General features: G+C 40.2%; 2 protein-coding genes across 4 annotated transcripts; one reads left to right on the top strand and one right to left on the bottom strand.

Moving 5' to 3' along the window:
- Nucleotides 1–1333: 1333 nt before the first annotated feature.
- On the top strand, nucleotides 1334–18687 carry STARD6 (StAR-related lipid transfer (START) domain containing 6). Of its 2 annotated transcripts, XM_010583036.1 has the most exons (8): nucleotides 1334–1386; nucleotides 2606–2699; nucleotides 2838–2887; nucleotides 5963–6089; nucleotides 7263–7380; nucleotides 8472–8565; nucleotides 18342–18509; nucleotides 18652–18687. In XM_010583036.1, the coding sequence occupies exons 2-8, from the start codon at nucleotides 2610–2612 to the stop codon at nucleotides 18659–18661; spliced, it is 657 nt and encodes a 218-aa protein (XP_010581338.1). In that variant the 5' UTR covers nucleotides 1334–1386; nucleotides 2606–2609; the 3' UTR covers nucleotides 18662–18687. The 2 variants fall into 2 exon arrangements, with proteins under 2 accessions (XP_010581338.1, XP_010581339.1); XM_010583037.1 differs by lacking the exons at nucleotides 18342–18509; nucleotides 18652–18687 and adding an exon at nucleotides 8881–9034.
- Nucleotides 9866–20243, bottom strand: POLI (polymerase (DNA directed) iota). 2 transcript variants are annotated; one of them, XM_010583038.1, is made up of 10 exons: nucleotides 20111–20243; nucleotides 19042–19167; nucleotides 18143–18307; nucleotides 17218–17370; nucleotides 15988–16224; nucleotides 15088–15266; nucleotides 14728–14819; nucleotides 13546–13679; nucleotides 12117–12319; nucleotides 9866–11016 (listed from the first exon to the last, which is right to left on the bottom strand). In XM_010583038.1, the coding sequence occupies exons 1-10, from the start codon at nucleotides 20196–20198 to the stop codon at nucleotides 10192–10194; spliced, it is 2202 nt and encodes a 733-aa protein (XP_010581340.1). In that variant the 5' UTR covers nucleotides 20199–20243; the 3' UTR covers nucleotides 9866–10191. The 2 variants fall into 2 exon arrangements, with proteins under 2 accessions (XP_010581340.1, XP_010581341.1); XM_010583039.1 differs by having other exon boundaries at nucleotides 12153–12319.
- Between the last annotated feature and the right edge of the window lie 6 nt (nucleotides 20244–20249).

The following is a 20249-nucleotide window of genomic DNA, read 5'->3' as shown; positions in this document are numbered from 1 at the left end:
ATTTACTACTTAGCTAGTCCGCTTTCTGCTTTTCAAAAAGTTTGTCATACATATGTGCGGCCCCTAGAAAAGTCAAAGGCAGACAATAAAGAGACTGGAAAAAAGATAACAATAGGGAAAACTTCTTGTACATTGAAACTTCAGTAGTGAAAAAAAATATAACGAGAGCAGGAAAATCCAGCTCCTCACTAGTTCTAGAAGAGCCTCAGTACCCTGCTTTTACAAGAACAGGATTTCACATAAGAACTGCTGACATTTGTCACCAAACATACAATTCAGCAAAGACACACAGAAGTATCATAGCTTTTGATTTCAGAACCAGCACAAAAGAGTGGTGTTCACGGACAAAACCGGAGGTTAAAGTAGCTTAGTATGAAAACCTAAACAACTCAATGTAACAAGAGTAGGAAGTCATTACCCTTGCAGATATTTTTATATAACTGGAATGGGTACACACAGCAGAAGAATTTTACAAGCCCCATGGGAGCACTTAGAATCATCCTATCTACCTATGCAATTCAGTCAACCCAATCCAAGCTGCCTTTGTAACCCCCCCAAACTGTAAATTGAAGAGTTGGAAGTGCAGTCCGGTTCCAAATGCTGTAATCAGGATGGTCAAGGCCACTGAAAGAAACCTAACAGTCCATTTCATTCCTATAGGTAAAATACCATTTGAAAAACCTGTTGTTAAGGAAACAGGTGGTGTACCAAGCAACAACGATTAATAACTTGGTTATACCCAATATCACGTACGTACAAGGATCAGCATGCAATAGCAGCATAAGGATTTATATGAAAAAGGCACAGTGGGGGTCAGCTCTTCCAAGGCCAAAGCGGTTTTCCCCGTAAAGCCGAGGAACCGAGCTAGGCACCGGCACAGAGACCCCCCGGAGCCGCATCCTCACACAACACCCCCAGGAGAGACAGGACGGGCCCGCACGGTAAGACCCGCCCGTGGCGGGCACCCCCCGTCCCCCCTTCCCTCACAAGAAGCAGTCAGCGCGGGGAAAAGAAGCGCCCAAAGCAGCACAGCCCCTCCGCAACGCCATGAGGGTGCACCGCCCTAGCTCCGACCCGCTGTCCTGCCCGCCCATCCCTCCCCATCCCTCCCCAGGAGCCCCGGGCATCCCCACCCCACGACAGCCGCTTCTCCGGGGTTTGCCGCGCAGCGGTTTTGAAGGGACCGCACCCCCTTTACAAAATGGCGGCGCGCAGGCGCGGGGGCGGCCGCGCGGCCCTGCGGGAGTTGTAGTCGAAGCCGGGCTGCCAGCGGCTGCCCTAGCCAGGACTACAGTTCCCGGCATGCCCCGCGGCGGGAAGGCGGGAAGAAGGCGGGGCGGGGCCGTGTGCAAGGCTCTCCCCTCCGCGCCGCGCCGCGCCGCTGAGGTGAGTGCGAGCTGCCGCTGTCGCCTCCTTTCCCTCTTGCCCTGAGCTCCCGCTGTGTGGGGCAGCCCGCCCGCCGCAAGAGAGAGCGGGGTGGGCGGCTGCTGGGTGGGTTGCCCGCCGCCCCTCATGGGGCTGGGCAGCGCGCTTCAGGGCCGCCTCCGCGGGGGTGAGGGTCCCCGGCGACCAGGCCTTCGGCTCCGCCGCCTTTTCGGCGGTCGGCTTGGCCTGTCAGCGCTCCCCGAGCGGGTTGCGGGGGCTGCGGAGGCGCCGCGGATTCGTGGCAGGCTGAGGATGTGTGCTTATCCGTAGCCCTGGGCGGGCACCCCTCCTTCAGGGGTGCAAACTGAGCACCCGGCTAAATTCCACAGGATGTCGCTGAGGTAGCTCTGGAAAAGCCTGTGCAACCCGTTACACAAGACAGCCCCATAAAGGTTTAGGTATGAAGTTAACTTTGTGTGAGAGACTGGTCCAGAAGCGTTCAGTGCTGTTGGCCTGAGAACCACAGTTGATCCTCCTACGAGAAAGAGTTACAAGAGAGATATTGTACGTGTTGGCGGGGAGGAAGAAGGTGGGGAGGTAGGGAGCTGCAGCATACCAGAGATGTCAGCGTTGGGGAGGGCTGGGTTGGGCTGGAAAGGGCTGGGTGGAGGATGTCTTGGTAAGGGTGGCTTTGCAGCCTTGCTGCTGCACGATTGCTAGAGCCAGGCCTCTCACTCACCAAAGACTTTCCACAGTAGCGCAGCCTATAATGATCGTTGCATAAAGCTCTGATGTAAGAAAAATCTCTCTTCAATTGTTTGAGCCTCGTGTGTTTTAACTACACAAGTTGGTTGCTAGTCTAGTGACTTTTGCAAATCATGGCAGAATCAGAATCTCAGGTGATAAACTGTATAAGGAGTGGAAGTTTTAATGGGGAGTAATGGTGGATTTAGTATAGAGTGAACGGTGTGTCTCTCTGGATGCTGTAATTCATTCTCAAGATCCACACCAGTGGCTGCTTCTCAGTAGCCCAGACTGGAAGTCAATTACATAATTTTGTTTAAATAATAACTATCTTTTTCCGAAATTGAATATGATGAATAAAAAGTTCATTTGATAGAAATAGTCAGTTAATGTATACTAAAAGCTGTGGAAAGAATACAGGAATGAGCCCTATGTTTTTTGCTCTTTAAGGAATTCTTTTATCATATGCCAGCAAATTGCTTTTAAATCTTTACAGATAAATGGACTATAAGAAAATTGCAGATGAAGTTTCAGAAAAAATTTTGTCGTACAGTCAAGATACTTCAGGATGGAGAGTGATAAAAATTTCAGTAAGAAAATACTAGTTAATATTGTTTATGAAGTTATTTTTATTAAATATGTTTTGTTGCAAAAAGTGTTTCCTTTAAAATTAGTTGACAACTCTTTATCAACTGCTAAGTTTTTATTTTTCCTTTTTCTACTTTGAGAAAAATGTTACAGTTTCTTCAAAGCCTTCAAAAGAGTATGCAGGAAATATGTAAGTATTTACATTTTGTTTGTCATTGTAATGAATAACAACATCTTTTTTGAACAGTGACACCCAAGGTTGAAATGGAAAAGTTAACCATGTTCTGTCCTTCATGGAAGTGTTAAGTTTAGTTTTATTAGCTGTAGAGAAGATTTTGCGCTGTAGTTACACTGGGTAAGCAATAGGGCTGGAATAAGAGAGATGGATTTCCCAAGCAATTTTCAAATGTGCTATGAAAATTAAATACTATATAACACTTACTAATATGGAATAAGTAGGTATGAAGTCACAGTTTTGGCCTGAAGTCAGTGACTCTTCCTGGTGGAATATTCTATTCAAGCCATTACATCTTATCAGCTGGACTTTGCTTTTCACGCCTTCATACTTGTGAAATGACTGATACTCACACATGCAGACATGCTTACGCTCTTGCTCTACCTTATCTGTCCTTTGTACCTTTTTCTTTCTGGCACCTGAAACTGAATTAACTGTACTGAGATAAGAAGGTCATATAATCTCTGCAGCAGCAACTCCATCTGTCCTTCCTTCTCCTGAGCGATGAATTCCGTGCTGTTGTTAAGCAGCTAGATTTGGCCCACAGGGCAGAGTTAGGCGAGGCAGACTAAGCTGATCTCACAGCTTGCTGTCACTGATAGCACTGGCTCTACTCTTTGTTTTCCTCCCCTCCTCTTCCCTACTCCTCTCCTGGCTCTGCAATCCTGCTTCTCCTTTATGGTGGCAGTGGCACTCAGCTGAGTCTTTACCAAGCTGATTCAGCTCATTAAACTGGGGGAAAGAAGAAAAATCTCACTGAAGTGTGCAAAAGCGGAGGAAAAGAGGACACTTGCAACATGTCCTTAGCTTCTCTCTTTCTCTCTTTTTTTTTAATGCCTAATGAGTATTAAATGATATTAAATGCCAATATAGACAGATAGGCAGTAGAGAAAATTTGCATCTGATTATTTTTTGTTCTCGAGATGATGAGATGTTTGTGATTAGTGGTATTTTAATCCAAGTCTTACTTGGTTTTCTAATTATTTCTGAAGGTTTGAGCAAAAAGGTATTAAAGACGACAATGCTTTATCACTAATATTACAGAAGAATTACTCTACAGTATTATAATGGAAAATAGTGTAATATTTCATTAGAATATGTTAAAAGTACTGTTATCTTAATAATTTGCATACTTTGTATGTGGCATTATTATTGTATTTCAGATCTTATTTCAATACAGGTAGATGTGAGGGACTGAGAGTCTGGTTGCTTAGAATTCACAAGAATGTGCCTGACTTTTTGTGGAGGACAAAAGATATGCTATAGTCTCAGTCAGGCACAAAGCCATTTTCAGTTGTATTCAGATCTGTATGCAGCAAGTCGTTTGCAGTTAGGAGAAGCATCATCATGTTTTCTGCCATTTGGTACAGGGAGCCAGAATCTTTCATTCGTTTATCTTTTGTACAAGTCTTTGTCACATTAACAAGCAGTACTGGTCCCTAGTGTGTCTTCTGTGAAGGAATACTAGCTGTTTCTAGGAGCAAGAGTATAGCTGTTCCCATTTTCAGTTTGACATTGAATATTTATTAACCGCATATCACAAATGCCAGTTTCTTTTTTGATTGGCAGGAGTATTAACAGTTTGCTTTACTTGCTAAAAGAAATCAGTATGGGATCTGGAAGTGAAAAGCAATAGAGATCCTTGCTTCAGTCAGGTGAAATACTTTCAGGAGAGTTCAGAGAAGCATTAAGGTGATTGTTCAAGGCTGAATAGGATTTAATTTGGAATTATGTCACCTAAGCTCAGGAAAGACAATGAGGTATGTATTTTAGTTTGTCTAAGACAGGGAGACTAGATCTGGTGATCTGGGTGGTCTTTACCAGGCTTACTTCCTCTTTTTCCAGTGTTCCCAATAATCCACTGTAAAAACTGGAAGTTGAGATTTTTCACAAGTGTGCCCTTTCTTTTATTCTAGCAACTGTGTCTTTCAGAAGCCTTGCCTAGAAGAAGTCCTTCCGATTAACAACTCACACTGAGTTTAGGAGAGAAGATATTACAGGATGCAGACGAGAGCTGCTTAGGAGATTGGTAAACATAAATTCATGGGAGTTAGGAAATAAAGGGTGTATCCATATATTAATATGCCGATTTTAACTGGTCCTGCCACGGTTTACGTTCGCTGTTTTTGAGTAGGCGTTAAAATGTTTTCTGTCACCATCGGACCTGCTATAGTTAGTGGAGAAGCGAGTTTCTGGAGTAGTCATATGCGCCCACACTGTGCGCGCTCCACCAAGGCAGCGAGTGGTGACAAGAGTTGCTGCAGAGTGAGGAAACAGACCCATGATTTTACAGGGCCTCAGTGTTTGGGTTTGAGCTTGGCTGTCTTCGCTCTTTCTGACTTACACTCATGCATCATCAGGGTCTGTAAATCTGATTTCATGTTTCTTAAACTGTTTGCAATCATAGTCTCCTTTGAGCTCATCTGTCACCATGCAGCATCCTTCACCTTTGCTTTTAATCCTTCACCTTTTAATTGCTGTCTGTGGGTGCTTACTGTAGTGATTCACAGTTTCTCCAGGAACTAGGTGTGAGAACTATCAGTATTAGTGAGCAGTTCCCAGCATTACAGGAGTTTCGTATTTCCTTGTGAGAGGCCCCTCTTCCCCTCTGTGAACTTTCCCTTGAACTCCTTGGAAGATTATGAACAAAAGCTGGAGAAATGCCAGAATATGCTAGCTCATAAACAGTGAGAAGATTTGCAGTCAGTGTCAAAATGGACTGAAAGTATCTAAATAGAAAAAATAAATTAATAGATTAATTGCATGTTTTTAAATGAACAGGTTCCTAATAGCTCACAAATAATTAATTTAAAATGTGTGGTGCCAAGAATGTAATGGTCTCAAAAATCAGTTGCAGAATAATAATTTTTATTACTACTTGAATTTTAATCAATCCATCAAGTGCAATCACATTCATGTGCTTTACGTGATTATAGCCTGGCATCCCCAACTGCTAGATGCTTATTATTGTATAACTTACTTTTCCAGTTTATAAATGTGAATTCAATATCTGTTTTTTACACAATCTAGATACCGTGGAGAAGGGATAATTAAGGAAGTCCCTAGTAAAATTATTCCTTTTATGTATCTTCCTGAATATCGAAACAAATGGGACAAAGCTTTACAATCTTACAAGCTGTTAGAAAGGATTGACCAGGTAATGCAATAATTTAATGCAAAGATTTTATTTTAACTCTTTCTGCATGAATTATGGTGACTAAAAAGACCTCTACCTGGATGAAGAAAGCTCTCTGCAAAATACGTTCTGGGTCAGTAAAAACTTCTAAGCCTGCTGCTTATGTGAAATGGGTATGAAACGTGTCCTTCCCCTTAGGAGTTAAATATTGAGGGTAATTTAAAAGTTAGGGTAAATTTAAATATTTATTATGAAATAAATGTCCTCAAACATGCCAAGAATTCAGTCCACGGAAAACAACAGAAGTCTCCATCAAGAGTAGGGTGAGACACAATGACAACAAAATGTAGGGAAAGCTCCCCTCTCAGTAAGCATAGTTTACACACGTTAAAAAAAATCACCAAAGTTAAAGGCAGCATGGAAATTGAATTGATGCTGTACTAGTGCTGTGAAATCCTGTATGTTCTGAATTCCAGTTGCTTGGGGCTTTGTCTCAGGCACTCTGGAAACCCAGAACTCCAAATTCCCATGAAGAGTATCATCCTGTGTTAGCCGGCTTTGATCTAACCACTTGAGAGAGATGGAGGGAGGTCTCAGAACATATTACATGGGTATGAATGACTCAAGTGTGTGAAAGTACTCCCTAAACCAAGGGGTGGGGGTGGGAAGGGGAGAAGTCCTCCCTTTTTTGTTTTACCTGAACCTCTCTCTCATTTTCCTCTGCCTGGATCTGCTAGAGTTGGTCAGATGTTAGTAGTAGTGGTACATCCAACCACATCTTCTTAGCTTTTTTTGGAACTGATTTAGTTTAACAGATTATACATCTTTGTCCTAGAATACAATGTGCAATCTAGCATGTGTATTTTAATGCAAATAGGCATTCTAGCTCCACCAAATGTGGATACTAAACGTGCACATTTTGAGTTCTTCCACACAGAAACTATACTCCTGCCTCAAATCTAGGGCACAAGGCATGGCAGTGAATCCCTACCCTGTGTTACTGGAAGATCCCCTTCATGGCTCTCATGTTAGTTCAGCACTAACTAGGTTACAAGAACTGTTGTCTTTTGCTAACAAATAGGAATCCATTTTTTGCCACACACTCATTATTCAACATGTAATGCTGCTTTGCCAAGTAAATAAAACTTAGCTTCTGACATACTAATTCAAAAAATTACCTTTACTTACTTGTAGGACACTGGTATATACCACAGTGTAACACACAGTTATGGTATGGGACTGATATCATCAAGAGATTTTGTTGACCTGCTGCATGTTAAACCATACCCTGGTGATATCCTTACAACTAACTGTAAGTTGCATGTAACTACTTAACGCTTTTGTATTTTGGCTGCGTTCTGGAAATCCTAAGGTGAATGGCTGTAGTAAGTTCTACAGCCTAATCATAGTATCATGTACCTTGCTCATGTGTGGTCTTACTGATTTTAACAGTCCCCTCCTGTTTATCCCCAAAACAAAGTTGTTGGGTTTTTTTAGTACTGAAACTATAAAAATTGATCTTTGAAGAAAATACTGTTTATTCTCCTATTATGCCTCTCTTTGAAAAATTGAAAAAAATGTAGTAGTAGTATGAGGAAGCTAGAATTTATTATTTCACTATATAAATTCAGTGTTTATTTAATAACACTTTTCTGTACTTGGATGGCTTCCTGACCAGATGCTACTTGCCTAATATGCTATTCTCTGAGTGAATTGCTAATTTGCCCCATATTTGATTCTCCTCGAGTTTGGCTCTGTAAACTTATACAAAATGTAAAATGATTAATATTACAACTATATGGCCAACCAGGAAAATCTCTCACTGCTGCTCCATTTCCGTGCTAATCTTTTTCCTTTGTGTGGATCTTAGTACATGGCCGAAAACAACATTTTTCATCTTGGAACTTTACTGACCTATCGGTATTTTTCAAGCCATATTCTTAGAATACTTTATTATGCAAAAGTAATGGATAACTAAACAAAAGAACCCCTCCTAACTACTATTGTGCATGTGTGCAGCAATTTCCTCATCTCTGCAATTCCATTTACTAATTAATGGCATCTGCTGACAAACTAACTTCTTTGTCCAGAACTAAGCCACACCTCAACACTTAGGTATATGTAATCACATCTCAAGGATAATACTTTTGGGTATGTCTTCCCAAACACCTATAGAAATTTTTACATGTATTGAATTACTTGCACAAATATTTAATGTCCTTTAGGTGTTTCACGTACAGAATGGAATTGCTAAACACAGCAGCAACTGTATTGCGAGATCTTGTACTATCCTATAGTAGTTGGAGGAGTTTGTTTTTAAAAAGTATTTTTGAGTTGTATGATTGACATATATAAACAAAATTAATTTGATTTTGCTTTTTCTGTGTGCATGGTGACTTACAGCTGTCAGCGTGGAATACTCCAGCTGCCCTCCAACTCCCTCTTGTGTTCGAGGCTATAACAATCCCTGTGGATATGTGTGTTCACCTTTGCCCGAGTAAGTATTTCTAGCCCTCTTATAGCATCTTTGGTTACTTGGTTGTCTTCTCTATGCAAAGCTTAAAACTTACTGAACCACACAGCTTTTTTTTAACATTTTATTTAGGCTGTTTTATTCTGGGGGAACTTTTGAGTTTTGTGCAGATCGGTTTTGTGACTCAGACTATCTTTTGAAACAATTGAAACTTCCACTTTTCTGTATTAGTAATTTCAACAGAGATGGACTATGAATTGTAAACATTCGTACATCTCACTAAGTTTCATAGCAAGAGTAACAAGTGTTAACTGAAGGATTTTGCTCCTTTCATCACAGGAATCCAGAGCATTCTAAGCTAGTTGTATTTATTCAGCCAGAACTAGGAGGAATGCTTCCGAGTTCTGTAGTGGAGACAGCATTACCTACTACTCTCATAAACTTAATCACTGAAACAAGAGCTGGACTGAAAGGCTTGAAAGACCATGATTAAACGTAAGTGGAAAATAATAAGAACTTAAGTCACATGCATCTTTTACTTGGATTCATTTTTAAAGTAGATGGAGAAGTTTATTTTAATTGTGGTTTATGTGGAAATACATAAAGCTTAACTGTTAAAATGGTGAATGCTGGTTTTCTCTGTTATTGGGAATGATGCAAGAATTTACATTGAAGTGCCATCAAAGAACAGGATGTCACTTTCAATGTAATCAGGTGATGTTTTGTAATATTTTTGCACTTTATATGCAGAGAATATATATACACACACATGCAAGAGTCTGGTGATATAAATTATAACAATGTTAAAATACAGTAGTCAAATATTTTGCCATAGCTTTAAACACATTTTGATAAAGTCTTACCTCAATTATGTACTCTTGACTGAAACAAGCAAACATCTCGTGTGCTAGAGACTTTAAACATTTTTATTAACTGTAAGTGTGCAAGTGTAATGAGCAACTATTTCACTGTTTTGGAATTAAATATGTCAAGAAAAGCCTGATGAATTTGTATATAGCATCTCATTAAAAGCTGCTCTTTATACACAGAGTTGTTTGTCATTTGCTGAATCCTGAGTACAAAACCTAAACAATTTCATATGCTGACTAATTTCCAGGAACAAGCTGGTGATACAATTCATTTGGAAGTAATGTTTCCCATTACCCCTTAGTATTTCTAGTACATCCAGTTACGAGTTAACTGCTGGAAATAGTGATAGCCATGTGAATAGTAATTTCCATCACAAATCAGAGAAACAGTGGTGCAAATTATAGAACAGTGTGAATATTGCTTTCATCTTCTCTGCTCAATCCCCTCCCAAGTAACTGCATACATAGTATAACTCAATGAAAATTAGAGTAAACACTCCTTTCCCCCAGTCAACGTGTTAAGGTATTAATAGTGAATACTGAAAGATGTTTGCATACTATATTTTTAGGACAACTAAAGATTCATCAGATAAATGTCAATTTATAAGAAAGAAAAATAAGGCAGACTAATGACTAATTAAACAGTCACCAGCAAGTTTTATGTCAGAAGTTGTCAAAATATATTTTTAATATTCACACCTTTACAATTTATAGTAAACTTTTCATAACTAAAGTGCCTTCAAGTGCTGATTCTTATAGTGTCACTATTATGAAAAATGTTTCACTGTGGTTTAAAATATTTTAGCAAACTGTTAGACTGTGATAAACATGGTGCCATATTCCTTCTTCCTTTACTTGTTTTAGGTTTTTCAGGGGGTTTATCCGTAGAAGTTTTGGACACAGGTTCCTGCCTCTTCCATTCAGCTAGTAGTTCTTTTTGCACATCTGCAGGTAGTTCATAAAAAGTCTTTGTGTCAACGTTAGGAGGAAATACAGTTCCTGCTTGCCTACTATAGGTTTTATGCATAGAAGTTGTTTGAAAGGCCTGCTTATCTTTATCCAAGACAGGGACACGCAGAATAGTTTGGCTGGCTCCAGCTTCCAGAGATGACAGATCTTTCCCTCTGAAGTTCAGAGAGTCAGTAGATTGTTTTTCCATACTGCTGCTTGTCAGTGCACTTCTGGGACACTCAGAAGAACAACTGGCCTTGGAGCTGTGTGCCAGAACAGTTACAGATTCATGAGCTGACGTGAGATGTATGCTGCACCCTGTAGCGTGTGTATCACTGTTTAGTCCCTTAGAATTTGCGGAAGTGCTGTGCACCTCTTCTGCAAAATATACTGATGGCTGACCTGAAACATCCTCAGTAGGGATTGCTTCTGGTTTTTCAGAAATAATTTCTTTTTGAATATCTTCTGGAAGTTCCCTAAAGACTTCCTGGTCAATGTCACCAGGAGACAAATAAAATGGGAAGTCAGGAATTCCTGCTTTTTTTATGTTGCTTTTCTTTTCCTCTGAAAGTTTCCTAGTTTTTGTAGTTCCAGTTCTGTTGCAGTTCTGGTTCCAAGAAGCACTTCCCTCACCTTGTGAGACACCTTCCACTTCCTGTGGCAAAAAAAAGTACATAAAAGCATAAGTATGTTCTGTGTAATCGACCAGTGACAAAGCACTGTTTTACTAACAGCAAGTTCTTCAAATTATTCCTTAACAGAGAGTAATTTTTTTTCCCTTACAATCAGTAGTGTTTTTTTAAATATTATTTTCAAGCACAGACCTTGAAAAGTACATACATGTAGGAATGCTTTTCTTATTTAAAAGCAGCAAATACCTTGAAGTTACACTTTACTGCTTTAAAACTCTGGAGCTTTAGAACACACATTATGGTGTTATCCATCATAGTCCTGAGCAGTTGAGAAATAGACAAGTTTATCAATATGCAAAATTGCTATGTCAATACAGAAACAGTTACACAACACAATTTTGAAGTTACTAAGTTTCCGTATTATGTACTGAAAGCATCTGGTGGAAATACTTAGCAGTGTTTTCACAGACAGCTCCTACACTGTCTAGCATATGGAGCTGGGAGGTAGGAGGTTTGTTCCAATTCTGAGCAGGAATTAGAAGCTCACTAGATCTGAAGCTAGTGGTCAATACAGAATTGAATCTTTGATTAATTTCTAGTCTGAACAGGGAGACTTGAGAATGCATAGGAAGGTAAATAATCACTGTGAAAGTATCTTAATAAAAGCAACAAGGTAAATGATAAGCAACTTTAAGGAGCTTTTAGTCCAAGGTAAAAAATGCTTTAGTATGACAATATCTGAGTAAGTGGCCTGTTGTTCCACGAATGCTAAAAGGGCAGATCTTACTGAACAGCCAAATTCAGCAATTATTTTTTAGAAGAAATAAGTTTGGATTTCTTCCTTAGTGAATTCTGTTCTCTTCAGTTAAGGGGCTTGATAACCTAGCTGGCTGTCCCATTCAAGACAGTATTAAATCTCTTTTAAGCAGTCTGTCTAATGAAAGAAAGTGAACAAGTAACACCTGCTCAGAAGACTCCAAATAAATCTTCATTTTTACCAGGTGAATAAAACTTACAATCCTAAAAAATTCCAAAGCAGTTAAGATTTAAATCTATATAATAAAGACAGAAATATCTCAGAACTTTCTTATCTGCAGATAGTTTTCAGTATCTTTCAGCTTACCTGAACACGTTTACCAGAGCCTGATGGAGGTGATACCTGCTTTAGATAGAAACCAATTGATCCTTTCTTGCTGCTAGGAAGATCTTTGAGGTTGGAGAAGCAGACACTCAAAAGAGTAAGATGAAATGGTTGATCTACATCTATCATCTTTCGAAAGAGTTTCATTAGTATATCAACCATTGGAGATAGGACGCTGCTGCTTTCTAAAAGAAAAAAGGTTGAAAAAACCCAATGTATATAATCAAAAATAACTGACTAAGATTGACTTAAATAGCAAAATACAAAGGTAATCTTCTAACTTCACATTCTGAACTTTCAACATTTTGCATGTACACAAAAGTAAGAGATCAGTCATAATAGAAGAAGTTGAAAATACAGTGCTATTCTTAGCAACATGAGAATATTTGTAACTCCATTTATACACACTAAGGAAACCTTTATTCATCTCAAAACATGAATTCCTGAAGTATTAAACTCTAAACGCTGCTAAAGGCTTCCAAAATAATGGGTCAGTATGGTCAGGAAGATGTTTGTTCTGCCCTGTCAAGTATGTCCTGAACTGAGTAACAGGCTTTTTTTTTTTTTTTCTTTACCTCCAGTAAAAATGCTTAATTTCACACCTGTGAAGATTGACTTAGATTAGAAAGGAAGAATTACAGAATAAAGCCAAGCTGAATAGATTTGAAAAATGATCCAATTCTACTAAAAAGGGCCTTTACAGAGCCATGTAGGTGTGTAACATTACCCCAACACAGGTAATAACAACATGGTTTAATGGAGTTTGCATGACTATATGAGCTGACAGTAACTGTCTCCTCCAATGTAGAAGTCCAGTAGCAATTTTGAAGTGAGAAGGTACAGAGACTTTCAATAGCTTCTCTAGGACTGTGAGAAGTAATTCAGGAATTGAAGTCAGGGAACAGTGATTCTGTGTGCTGATGCAGCAGTGATTCAGATTTATTTCCTCACCCCAATCTGAATGAAGTGTCAAATGAATTGCCACTACTGGTTGGAAAGCTTAAGTCTGAGAAGGATGAGAGCCTTTATGTTATTAATTTTCAGAGGTACATCAAAAAGACATTTTATTACATAATAAAACTGAGAACATAATTCAAATCCCTAACCTAGAAAAGCAGATTATTAATCTGGGAAGCAGCCCCCAGTTGCACATTCCCACCCCACCAAGAAGTTTACTGCCAGGAATCCAGCCGGACTGGGTTAAAACATGGTGGTAACATAGAAGTTATTCCTACAGTGAAGTTCTATACGTTTTTAGCACACCTCATCAAGATACATCCATTACAAGTAATGGAAAAGTTTCCAAGTATGAAGTGTAGGGAATATTATCATAACACTAAGTAACGGAATTTTACAGAGAAGTTAGGTGGTAGTAGCACAAAGTTGATACTTTCAAAAATTCTAAGTTTACCTTTCCCAAATTTCTGAATGAGATGAGGCGGAATAGGACACTGACGACTTTCCCGATTAAACCATTTATCGGTTGAGGAGAACTGGCGTATGGTCAGTCTCACTGTGTGTGGTTGTCTTCCATCTTTGTATATTCTGTGGAGCATTAATGTGCACAAAGCAGTAAGTATTACTATGAGTATTTTTCAGAGGCTCCATGGAAACACACAGCATCTAGGTTACAAAGTCAAATTAAGCATTACAGATCTCTCCCAACTTCTAGCCTTACTCCACTGATTATACAGGGAACTTTGGGTCCTAGCTGCTTCCCGTAATTACCCAGAAGTTAGAAATTCAATACAATGTGAATACTGTCTCCAGGAGCCTTCACCTGAAGTGAATGTGAAAATTAAGTGGGTCAGTCTGCAATACTGCCACATTTCAATATTTAATACATTAAAAGTAGTATAGTCTGCAGTTATACCCTGTATAATCCTCAGCTTTTAGGTCTTCTTTTTGCTTTTCAAGGAAACATACCCACTTTAGCAGCAAAAGGTTTGCTGGCTTTTGGAAGAAGGTTAAGAGTATGTAATTGTTTCTTTCCCCCTCCAAAAGGCATTGAGGGGTAGGGAGGATGTATTTCTGTACAAAAAAGATTTTGTCAATTCTACATGTTGTAAACAAGATAGGACAAAGAGCCTCACTTCAAATTTTGTGAGTGAAATGTTCTTTCAGACTGACAGAAAAGCAAGCTGTGGAACAGCAGACATGCATAATGGTGGTCACCAAGGGTGTGAAAGTAGAGAAAGTCACTTAAGGAAAGAAAACTTAGGCTCCTTCACAGAAATTAGTGAAGATGTACTAAATACTGTGATGCACAACCAAAGCAACAGCAACTGAGAAGGATGAGCAAATAGAATATGCAAAGGTCCTTATCAGAGAAGCTGCATAGGAATGGAAGGGCTGGCAGCCAGCCTGGGGGCAAGACAGATGATGGGGACAAGAGGAAAGTGGAGCAATACAGCAGGACAATCCATGAATTGAGAAAAAAAGACTGAAGGGTAAGTTGGAGAGGCAGGTGCTGTCCTATAAATGCATTTTGCTGAGAGAAGAAATGCAGAGTATGAGACAAACCTAACATATGCTCCAAGTCCCTTCAGGTCACAATTTAAGTCATCAAAAAGAGCTACTGAAGACAAGTCACCTGTCTAATAGGTTAGGAAGCAGTTCTTCGATTTTCTCTTTAACTTCCACTTCTGATGAACATTTTTTAAAGGAATCTTCATCACTAAAGGACTAAAAAACCACATTACTCCTTTCAATTTTATATTTACTTGAAAACTCTGAAGAGGAAAAAAAGTATCACAATTAAGCGTGTAGAATTAACACCAAGATATCTTTGACACTCAAAGCTCAACTGAATTTCACGAGAATTACACATTAATTTGAGTTGTACTAGAGAATACATACAAAAATGCATCATTTTGGTTAGTCCAGCAAAGCTGCATAAAACTAAAAGCAATTTTTTTGCTCCTTATAAAGTGCTTCAGAACGATACTTGTACCTGAGGAAGGCCTGATGGAGTCACAGGGGAGTCATCTTCTCCATAGCTGAGTTTTTGGATACGCTGAGCGATAGAAACACCTAGTTCCTTCTCTAACACAGCAGACGGAAATGCTTGGAGATCACACACGTTCCTAACACCCAGTGTTTCAAGACGTTTTGTAGTTTTGTAGCCAATGCCTAAATAAAATGTGTATTAAAAATACACAGAAAAGTGAAAAAAAAAACCCAAACCATATATATAAAAAATGCCCACCCACGTAGTACTGACAATTATTTTCCCTACTGCAATGCACGCTTTTCAGCAACGTTTTCGTTGAGTTTCCATTCGAGTTTCAGAATCTGCCATTAGAAAAGCCATACTGGGACACAGCAAAAATCTCCCTGTGTCTGTAGCCTACATCAATGCTTCCTGGCCAACAGCACAGTGCCAGTGCAGAATATTTAGGAAATATTCTAGGAAATTTAGGAAATATAAAACTTCCTCAGAGTATTCTATCAGGCTCCAATAGACTGTTTTAGTAACTATCAGTAGGTTTCCAATCAGCAAGTTTAAAAAAGTTTGTATTTAAAACCTAGTATCAACCACAGCGTTTGGGCTTCAATAAAAACAAACAGAGATTTTAGTATTTTTGAAGGTACCTTGTAAAGCACTGCCACACATTTATGTCACAGCCGAAAATTCAGAAAACCAAAGTCCTTTCATTGCTTCTGTTGAACAAAACTCAAACAGCTTATGAAAAAATAGAAAGCACCCTGAACACACACCCGCACACCCTGCTGCCTCCTTGTGAGAACTGGATTTTAAAATTATTGCAGCTATAATTTTTTCAGTATTTTTTCTTACCATCTTATGAGTTGTCAATATGCTCTCCATCTATGCTCATAGCACCATACTTACCGGGCACTTTTTGGATGTGATCAAGGCTGCGTATTAGATCTTGACAGCTTTCAGGCAGAAGAATTGTTTGCTGATTTGGTTTAAAGGTCCCAGATACTAGTTTAGACAGTAATTTGTTAGAGGCCACTCCTGCACAGCCTGTGAGGCCCAGTCTCGCATATATGGCTTCCCTGAACTCCTCTGCAATCTGAGATCCAATAACTAGTCTTACATGCGTTGTATCAAGCAAATTGATAGCTGCAAAGAAAAAGAAAGCAGTGTTCAGTATGTAAACAGTCACCTAGTTAACTAATTCTCTAGATTCAGAATTTTTTCGCATTGCATTAAAGCAGTACAAGAAAGTATGGTCTCATGGGTCAGGTGGTATTGCCATGGCTTCTGTATCCAAGTTTAACTTCACTCCTATCTCCCAAAAACCCTGGTAAAAGGGAGACTGCTGCTGTCCAAAACCAGGGGCATGCTGTCCAGGAAGCATAATGTTTAGGGAGTATTTTAAATATAAAATACAATATGTTAAGGGATGTCAAAGAAAAGTGTTAAATATCACAGATTCTTGTACCAACGTGACCAAAGTAGAGATTTACAAATCTTCCGTTTAGAGGGCTGCCTTGCAGCTAAGCCTTTATTACTCACATGCAAATGCCAAATGAGGAAAAGGACTATTCAGGCATTTCCCTCCTCTCCAAACCATATTCGAAGCCATTGCAATAGCTTAAAGTCCAGGAGAAAAACAACCGCTTTTCTTCCTAGTGCATGAAATGAGTATCATGGCATAGCTATTGCATTCACAATGTATGAAGCAGCTCAGTTAGCTACTTTAGTCTCAGTAAGTCTATTCCTGACCTAATGGTTGCAGCAAAAATTTACTGTTTGTTTTTCTTCACCAAGAAACTCACTCAATTTTGCCAACTGACAACAACGTTCAAGCTGAAACAAAATTCTGTGTCTTACTACAGTAAAACTACTTTAAAGAAAAAAAAAAAAAGGACAATGAAAATCTCTTCTGCCAAATCATTGTACATGCTTATCTGCTGCAGAGATTTTTTTTTTATATACAATCTAACTGGAATGCTGATTAACATTTGTGATATGTACTCTCAAATATGGAAACCAAGCACAGAGCAACACACGTTTCCAGCTGTTCAGCTCTGGACAATACTTAGAAGCAGACAGATACTTTGTACTGAACTTCACAAACGTTGACCATATTTTTCAACATGTTTAACTCACCTTGGTGGTTGTACACATGGCCAGACACACAGACTCTGGAACATCCACTTTGCTGTAGCTGATTTAGTCTTTTCTCTACGATCTCTGTGATATCCACAAAATTTTCATCAAACCCAAGCCTTTCCACCAGTGGACAAAATTCCCCCAACAACTCTAGGAGGAAAAGATACCCAAGGATAATATGCACACAACTAAATAACGTGAGGTTTTCATGTCTGCATCAACCCACAGCTGATTCCCCATGGATTCAAGTAGGATGATTCCATGAATAGAAACCATGTTCTCTTCCAGATAAAATAATAAGGCACTTATTTTAGCAAAGGTGAAGAAGGGGAATATTTCTTCATCCCACAACTACCTCTGGCATCTGCTTCTCTTTTCCCCAAAGCTCTTCTTTCTTTCCTCATTTCTTTTTGAAATTATAGTTGTTAACCTCTGCAGTACTTTCTCCTAAGGAAATCTGTTTCCCAGATAGGTGGGCTTTCACTTTTAAGTTATTACTATTTCACCTGCTAACACTGCTAACAATAAAGAGATACTGGAGAAGTTCACCTGCTCGAAGGCTTCAGCATTCTGTCCTCCATTGCTTCACATTTGGAAACGTATTACTGCAGTCAGTATTTAAATAAGAAAAATTGCTCCTAAAGAACTACATGGGTGTAATCCTAACATAGCATACAAATCCCCTATAACATCAGTATGATACATTTATAGTGCCTGATCCAGACTGCAACCAAGTCTAATAGCTTATTTTATGAAATATTGACATTGTACGACCGTAAGTATTATTGCCATGGTATGAGGCTCATTCTAGTAAGATCTTTTGGAGCAGGAAAACATCATGTACTACTGCACGCGTGTGCACGTGCACACAGAGTTTAACAGACAGCGTTTTTCCTCTACTGAAAAGTTGTTAATTTTGTACCTGTAACCTTGTATGACATTTCCCTGTAGGGGGTTAGATCTTCTCCATTAACCAGTATCAGCTGAGGACACTTCTCTTTAGCATCCTTGACAGACATCATTTTCTTAATTCCAAGTTTCCTGGCTTCGTAGTTACAGGTAACTACGATGTATTTCTGTTGCACACCTAAAAATGGAGGTTGAATGTGTTTTAAGTTTAGGTTTCGTGGTGCTTCACGGAAGACCACAGTACTTTCATGCCACTGCAAAGACTGCGAAGCATATGCTTTGATCAGACTGCAACATCATAGAATGAGCAAACAAACCAACACAACAGTCCTATTTTACAGGACTATGAGAAGGACAGATCTCTTGATGTATACTGGACGGTAAGAACATTTTAAAACCTTACAGATGTTTTTCCCTGTTGCAATATCGCTCTTAATTTTGGGCCTTTCCAGGCAATCTTACTCCTGAAAGTGCTCTTTATGCAACAGTCATTTTATGATGTACTTTCTCCACTGATCGTAGATACTACTGACTGCCTCGTGTTCGTTCTTAACTTCTTAACTTTATTCCAACTGGATGGAATAAAGCATGCTTTAAGCATGACTGTGTCAGAAGGCTCATCTATGGGGCTCAGCCCTCTCCCTGCCTGTGTACGTTATAAACCAGCTTCAATCCGCACAACTGCTCAGACACGTCGGCAAGCGCCTGTACTTGTGCTCAGGAGGATGTATTAATGTTGCAGTCACAGCTACACGGAGTCTAGACTGCATCTTGCTCACTCGGGATGTGGTTACAGCTCCGCTGTGCCTGCCTGAATCTCACCACACAGGCACGTCCTTAGTTTATTCATGACCTTAGTTTCTTCTGCCTGAATACACATTATCTCCAAATTAACAGCAAAGTAACTCGTACCTAAAGGCTTGTCTCTTAATTCAGGATTACGGATCATTTCTACTTGTGCATAGAAGCAGTCCAAGTCAACGTGCACGATCACTCTGCATGCTGTGCTTCTTGCCGATACAGACTTGCTGTGGCCTGCTGCAAGGAAAGTAAATGAACAGGTTAAAAATTACAAGCCGCCTTACACATCACTTTTTTTTTTTTTAATTAATTCACACTAAGAAACAGATGTTACAAGAAGAACACAAAATGTACAAGTTTTTTACTAATTCTAGTGCTGCATTAATTCTAGGATTACTTATGAGCCTAAGTCATCCATAGCAACTCGGCCTACTACTAAACACTCCCGTTTTCAGAGGTACAGTTGTATCTGTTTTTCACTGAGCCATTTTAGAACATCGCTTAGCTGATAAGATATCCTTTCACAGTGGAACACTGAAAAGTATTTTTATTTCTGTAAAATAATCTGTCTTCAACTCTGCTAGGATAGCTCTACCAGATATCCTCCGTCTTTCCCAGGGGCGGCCAACGGAGACGCAAATCACCATCCAACAAACAGCAAACCCTGCTACGAAAACAAGGCCAAGTTAAAAAAGGCAAAAGAAAGTAATTTAAAAAAAAAAAAACAAACAAACCAAAGGGGTGGAGGCTTTTATTTCTGTAAGATGAAAAAAAAAACCCCATTAGTTCAGCGTGCTGTTTTGGGGGTGCTGTTCTGAACGCCTGCTGAGGTCTCCTGCCCTAAGCGGAGGAGCCAAGCGGTCACCGAGAGGACCGCAGAACTAATTGAAAAGACAAGGCAGGCCGATGGCTGCCGAGGAGAGGCTCTGCCCTCCTCGCCCACAAAGAGCTCGCGTTTTATTTTTTTTTGCTCGCCCCGCAGCTCCCGCTTTTCCATCCCGGCGGGGCAACTCCACCTTCCCTCGCCCCAGCCGCCTGCCCCGGCCGCGGAGCCCCTGCCCGGGGAAGAACCGACTCAGAGCACCGGGGCCAGATCACCGCGGCGGCCGCGGGCTCCGCTGCGCGGCTCCGCCGGCGCCATTGCTCCCCGCCCCGCCGTCCGCCCGGGCCCCACGCTCACACGGGGCGGGCGGAGCGGCTCCGCCGCCCGGCTGCGGGCGAAGCCAGTCTTCCTCATCCTCCTCCGTGGGCGGCGGGAAGGGCTCCATGCCGCCTCAGGGCTGACTCATCCCAACCGCCGCCGCCGGCCGCTCTCCCGC

This window comes from Haliaeetus leucocephalus, unplaced genomic scaffold (genome assembly GCF_000737465.1).
Source record: "Haliaeetus leucocephalus isolate CR32 unplaced genomic scaffold, Haliaeetus_leucocephalus-4.0 Scaffold866, whole genome shotgun sequence".
In the NCBI taxonomy this organism is placed as follows: domain Eukaryota; kingdom Metazoa; phylum Chordata; class Aves; order Accipitriformes; family Accipitridae; genus Haliaeetus; species Haliaeetus leucocephalus.
This window is presented reverse-complemented; position numbering and strand designations above follow the sequence as displayed.

Coding starts and splice junctions, on each gene's coding strand:
- STARD6 (XM_010583036.1), top strand. CDS start 2,610: ATGGACTATAAGAAAATTGCAGATGAAGTTTCAGAAAAAATTTTGTCG. Junction 2,700..2,837: donor GGAGAGTGATAAAAATTTCA/GTAAGAAAATAC, acceptor TTCTACTTTGAG/AAAAATGTTACAGTTTCTTC. Junction 2,888..5,962: donor AAAGAGTATGCAGGAAATAT/GTAAGTATTTAC, acceptor TACACAATCTAG/ATACCGTGGAGAAGGGATAA.
- POLI (XM_010583038.1), bottom strand. CDS start 20,198: ATGGAGCCCTTCCCGCCGCCCACGGAGGAGGATGAGGAAGACTGGCTT. Junction 15,267..15,987: donor TCACATCCAAAAAGTGCCCG/GTAAGTATGGTG, acceptor CATTTTATTTAG/GCATTGGCTACAAAACTACA. Junction 14,820..15,087: donor CTCCATCAGGCCTTCCTCAG/GTACAAGTATCG, acceptor GTGGTTTTTTAG/TCCTTTAGTGATGAAGATTC.